The 6,000-nt window shown below is 37.7% G+C and overlaps 1 protein-coding gene across 2 annotated transcripts in view; it reads right to left on the bottom strand.

Moving 5' to 3' along the window:
- arhgef12b (Rho guanine nucleotide exchange factor (GEF) 12b) overlaps positions 1 to 6,000 on the bottom strand; it is a 28,179-nt gene that overhangs the window by 13,682 nt on the left and 8,497 nt on the right. For both annotated transcript variants that reach the window (XM_031874102.1, XM_031874103.1), the window contains exons 3-9: positions 4,264 to 4,362; positions 3,922 to 3,971; positions 3,420 to 3,477; positions 2,528 to 2,718; positions 1,448 to 1,525; positions 1,095 to 1,214; positions 626 to 745 (exon numbers count right to left, since the gene is read on the bottom strand). In XM_031874102.1, the coding sequence (XP_031729962.1) occupies positions 626 to 745; positions 1,095 to 1,214; positions 1,448 to 1,525; positions 2,528 to 2,718; positions 3,420 to 3,477; positions 3,922 to 3,971; positions 4,264 to 4,362 (716 nt within the window). The remainder of the gene's footprint in view (positions 1 to 625; positions 746 to 1,094; positions 1,215 to 1,447; positions 1,526 to 2,527; positions 2,719 to 3,419; positions 3,478 to 3,921; positions 3,972 to 4,263; positions 4,363 to 6,000) is intronic.

Here is a 6,000-nt window from a genome sequence, read left to right as displayed (position 1 = left end):
CACACACACACACACACACACACACACACACACACACACACACACACTTAAGCCAAATTGATTGTTTAGTCTGGCACTGAATGTTGGGAAATCCCCAGAGATTGAAGAGTCGGACCATTTCATTCCTATTTGAAGAAGTTTTGATAAAGCAGCAGGAAGTTATTACAAAGAAGTCAATGTAAGCAGTACTTTCAAAGAAGCTTCCTGTTGTAATTGATTATATTAATACTAACGACGTTCCATGTTGGTCACAAGCAGCAGCTGATCTTACGGTGAACAAGTCTTAAAAACTCCATAAACACAAAATACATCCAGTATGAAATGTTTTAACCGTCACTTAAATCACAATAAATCATGTTGAGAGCTGTTTAAGAAATGAAGCATCTCCCGAAGGTTTCTAGCTAGTATCTTCATTATTTCTATGATTAATTGATTGTAAACTGTCAGAAAATAGTTCCCATTTTCAAATTGCTTGCTTTGTCTGTCGAACAGTCCAAAACCAAAAGATATTAAATTTACAATGATATGAAACAGAGAAAAATAAGCTGGAAACCTGTAAATGTTTGGGAGTTTTTGCTTGATAAATGACTTCTGGGTAATGTGGTTCATCTGTTTTTATACGCACAGAGTTGTTGTTGGTCGAGGGCCCGTCGTTACTGCCGTCGCCCTGTGAGGACGCGGTCTGTTCCCTCTGAAGAGGGCCGACGTCCCCGTCCTCAGCTTCACCATTCCTGGACGCTTCGTCCTGAAACATACAAATAATAGTATCAGTTCACCATCTTATCAGTTACCAGTAACACAGACCCTGTAGAGAGTAAAGAGGCTACAGTGACAGCGGTGGAAAGACCAAAGTTAATGTACTTTTGGACTGTACTGCAGTACAAATGTAAGGTACCTGTAATGTACGAATAAAACATTTGGTGTCTAAATTATATAGTTTTTATCTTAAATTAAAATGATTAAAGGACAGAAGAAAAACAGCTGATTCCAAACTTTTGAATGTTTGAATGTAAGAATAACAAAATAATTTCTGTCCTTATTTTTGGTTCAGAGAAAAGTGAAAGTGTTCATGTAGAGTGAGTTTAGTTTTCTACCTGTGATGCTGCTGCTGCTTTGCTGAGCTGCTCCTGCAGCAGTGAAATGTGCTTCTTGGCCTCCTGCACCTCCTTCAGTAGTTTGGGCCGAGGGTTTCTGTTGCACTCCTCCTCCTTTGTCTGAACACAAAGAAATCCCAGAGTGTAGTCGACATCAGCCACACATGAAAAACACAGATAATGTGTAAGATATAAAGATATTTGATGATTTCTTGACTTGTGTGTGGAAACATGATAAGGCAGACAAACCACTCAGCATATTCAGGAGTTAAAATACCGTTTATATAAGTTCCGTCCATCACAATCACTGTGTCTAAGGAAGTGCACACAATCTCATTGCATCATACACAAACCTGGAGCTCCTGTTGCTCCTTGGTTAGCATCTTTTGCAGGATGTCGGCCGTCTGGCAGTGCGTGGTTTTGTTCTCGTCCTAGAAGAGAAAATAAAAAGAACACAATGAGCCAAAACAGTCAGAGACACAGTGAAAAATACATTGGACCTCAAGCTCCTTTCAATCACATTTGTATGTTTCAGGAATAATGATGTAACAAACAGGGAACAGAGAGAAGCCAAACTGATCCGACTGAAAGTGAAAAACAAAAAAAGGAACGTGGACATTCATATATAAATACAGGATATGATTTAGTACTTTCTAAATGTCTTCAAATTCAAGTGTTAAACTAATTAAGAGAGAAATAAGAGAAAGACGCTATTTCTCATTCAGTTCTAATACTTGAATTCAAACAAATTATTTACAGGTTTTTCACATTTTATAAAACCAAAGTTTGTAGTTTGACACATTCAGTGTTACAAAGAATGGACTGAAATACCGGTACCAGCCAGTCAAGGTTCATGGTTATGGAGAACTAAAGATGCCATTACAATAACTTAATTAATGACTGGAAAAAATAGATGAAATAATAACGAACTAAATGTAGAAGAAAAGCCTCAATTATCAAATGAATGTGCAGATTAGTCCACCATACATGACATCAGCAGCTTATCACAGTTTAAAGTTACATAATGACGCCAGCACGCATCCAAGAGTAAGCCACGAAAATGGCAAATACAGCGCCTAAATATATATATATATATATATATATATATATATATATATATATATAGTGTAGCAGAACCCCAATCTATTACTCAGTATATTTATACCGCATACCTTTATACGCCTTTTCATTCTTTTTTGTCTTGCATGCATGTGGTTATGTGATGATTATTACAGAGAGTTTTCTGGTTTTAAGAAAGCTTAAATTGATTTTAACAACTAAATCAGGCGTCTGTTTCTCATGTAACTAAGAAAACTTAACATCCGATCCCATCAGGAATTCTTAAGGTTGTTGCATTTATCTCGACATGTTAGTGAGAACTAAATGCAGTGTGATGAAGTGTCCCCGTCCTTTAAGAGATAAAGCTTCCTTACCCCATCAGGTGGAGAGGAGGTGATGTGCTCCTGGAGGCTGTGCAGTGCAGGTGAGTGGGGCGTTGAGAGAGAAGAAGGTGGGCGGACCTCTGCTCCTTCCTCCTTCTCTTCCTCCTCGTCGTCCTCCTCCAGGGGCATGTAAGGAAGCCCCGGAGGCCTCCCCAGCACCGTCAGCGCTACATAGGAACCCGCTGCCAGAGAGGAGTCATGGGAAAGGAATGAAGAGAGGGTGAGGAGAAAGAAAGGGAAATGATGACGCATGTATAAAAAAGTAACCAAGTCACTGTGAAGATCTGTTCAGTTAAAACCAGCTGAGAGAAAGAGAAACATTTCACCACTTAACAAGGAGCTAAATAATTCCGATGCATTATGTCATGAATTACAGCTGTGCACACAAGCGGGGGGGAATCCCCTGAACCCTCTCTCAAAATGAAATCTCATGTATTTGTTTCCACGAGGAGTGAAGGTCTTAATATCCGAGACTCGTTTGAGAGTTTTGCGTTTTGGGGGGAATGTTTGTCGAAGCACATCGCAGTCAGCACAAATGGCTCCAGTAACTAAATGTAATGTTTAAAACACCCCTCCAGAAATAGAATGGTGTGCCACGTCCATCGCGCCGAAACTGAAAATACAGTTGCCATTTTTAGTCACCTTATATTTTGAGTAATAAATATACTCTACAGTTATACGTCAGCATGACTGAATTGTTCATCTGAAGACAATTGGTTGCCAATTTCTCAAAATGGTTGCCAATGTCCAGGTTGTTCTGCAATCTTTGCCCCACAGAATGATCGGTAACTACTGTAAGACGTATTACTGACTAGGTAACGTTATATTCTTAATGTTCCGTCATGATTGCGTGTGATGTCAAACTGAAGAAGTGCATACTTACATTTTATCAGCTTCACAACCTCTAAGTGGTTTGAATGTGTGACCAAGGTCCCGTTAACCTGTCACAAAACACAAAAGAACATTGGGAGGGAACAGTTGACCATGACGTATTGATATTTTGAATTTTTGGTATTGTCAAGAATCCCATAAAAAGACCAAAACCAACAATGTCTTAGTCGTTCCTCAATAAATAAAAAACATTAATCATTTCCTAAAACAGCTGGCAGCTGTATTTTTGATCAATATTACTCAAACAGGAGTAAATAGTCCATTTGTTGGTGAGTATATATGCACTCGTAAGTATTTACAGCAGCAGAATGGTTTGAGATCAACTCAAATGAACTACAGTGTGTAAGAAAGAAGGAAAATAAATAAAGTAAGTAAGGTAGTAAGTAAGGTAGTAAGTAAGGTAGTAAGTAAGGGAGTAAGTAAGGTAGTAAGCAAGTAAGGGAGTAAGTGAGTAAGTAAGGGAGTAAGTAAATAAGCCAGTAAGCAAATCTCACCTTAATGATCCTGTCTCCGGTCTGAACACCGGCTCGCATTGCAGCTCCATCTAAAACACAAAAGACAGAACAGAGTCAGAGAAGTGTGTCGTAGTCATGTGTAGTATGTTTGTAGTCCTCTTGCTATTCTTGTAAGGACCAATTTCAGTTTCAAACCATCGTAGTGAGGACATTTCTGCATTGTGAGGCAGATCCTAAGTTTAAGGTTAGACTTAGGTTTAAGTTAGGTTTTGAGCTCAGCCTTGCATTGTGTCATGGAGGGTCCTCATAAGTGTAGAAAGACAAACATATGAGTGTTTATTTGTGTGTGTGTGTGTGTGTGTAAGAGAGAGAGAGCTTTACCTTCCTTTACCAGCTGCACAAACACTGGGTTGTCTCCACTTACAGTCAACCCAAAGCCATTTTCATCTCTCTGGATTATCACACAGCGCTGCACAAGACCTGTCACACACACACACACACACGCACACACGCACACACACAGCATTACATAACATGCTACCAATGGTGCAGCGAGATAAGCTAAAACAAATTGTGGATGTGACACAGATGATCCAGCTTCAGGTTTGATGTGTGCGACAAATCCAGAGACCGAAACAGAAAAGGATTGTAAAAAGTTTCCAACTGAATCTGGACTCACCAGCATGAGATGTTTGTTATGTCTATTCGATATCCTTTTCATAGTCATGTAATGATAATAATACTTTATTTAGGATAAAACCTTTTGTATAAGTTTTAGTATAAATGTTAAAACACCGTTGATATGAAGAATTTACATGAAAAAACTTGCATAAAAATATCTGAAATACTCAAATAAGCTAATATATCTAAATGATGCAAACAAATGCAATATTGCAGTAAAACTGAGCAGAATAAATTAATTGTGATGAATTTTTTTATTTTTTTATCTGGTCGCCAAAATAGTCAGAGGAAACAATTTTTTGTAAATTTACTTCTCAGGTTTCTCCTCATTCTGTGACAGAAATAGTGGTTATAATAATCCCTGTTATGGAATAAATGGGAAAAAAGTGCCTGTGGAGTTTTCTTGTAAACAAAGTTGAGGCCTAAAAACATTTTGAGTGGATTTCCTTCCTCTTAAAACCTTTCTAAAGTTACATTTTTCTTCTTCACTGCCTCTGTCGTCGCATCATTACTCTATGCACGTTACCGCCAGCAGCTGTAACGTGAACCACTGGAAAACTTATTTTTATCTATTTCTATCTATTAAACCACCCTTTGTTCTGACCATTTGGGAAGTCCCATGACCACATGCACGGCTAATAATACCCGTTTGAATCTGCCATCTGTCCTCCTGAGCCAGTGAAACCAGCCTCTTTATTTGTAAATGCTCTCGTATTCTTTCACTTTCAGTGGAAGAAACTTCCATCAGGGATGTTCCTCCTGTTTCCACTGAGGAAGTGTAGTGACTCACTAGCTACCTGGTTTCTATTTTCTTTGAATTATCAATTAGCATTTTGTCTGTAAAATGTTTTAATAGTGAACAAAAATGGTCATCACATTATCAAAAAGCCTGAGGTGACATATTCAAATTGCCTGTTCTGTCTGAGCAACAAACCAAAACCCCAAAATATTTAGTGTACCGTCATATTTAACAAAATAAAAGCAGCAAATCTTCACATTTGAGGAGCTGGAACAAGAACATTTTGGGCATTTTTGCTTGAAAAGTGAATTAAACGATTAATTAAGTATTAATAACGAGTAGTAAACTAATCGCTTCAGCTTTAAATTTTTATCTCAACTCAGTGTCTGGACACTGTTAACACTTTTCATTTTGAATGCAATGTGTCATCGTGGAAGTTACAATAAGAAAGTTATAAACTAATAAAACATAAAAAGCACTGTTATCCATCTGTTAAACCAGTTACAGTTAAACCTTCACATTTAAGGAGCCACGTTCACAGCCACGTTATCTTTATTTACATTTACTTACTGTTTTATCAAAATACTACATCCCTGTTCACATTACAGTCCACCACAGATATCCATTTAGGATTTTATATAAGTTATATCTTAACTTCTGCACTTTTTTACTCATTAAATTAACATTTTTAATTGCGT

This window comes from Anarrhichthys ocellatus, unplaced genomic scaffold, assembly GCF_004355925.1.
Source record: "Anarrhichthys ocellatus isolate YVR2014 unplaced genomic scaffold, GSC_Weel_1.0 scaffold78, whole genome shotgun sequence".
Lineage (NCBI taxonomy): Eukaryota > Metazoa > Chordata > Actinopteri > Perciformes > Anarhichadidae > Anarrhichthys > Anarrhichthys ocellatus.
Note: the sequence above shows the minus strand (reverse complement) of the source record. Positions and strands in the feature narration are given on the sequence as shown.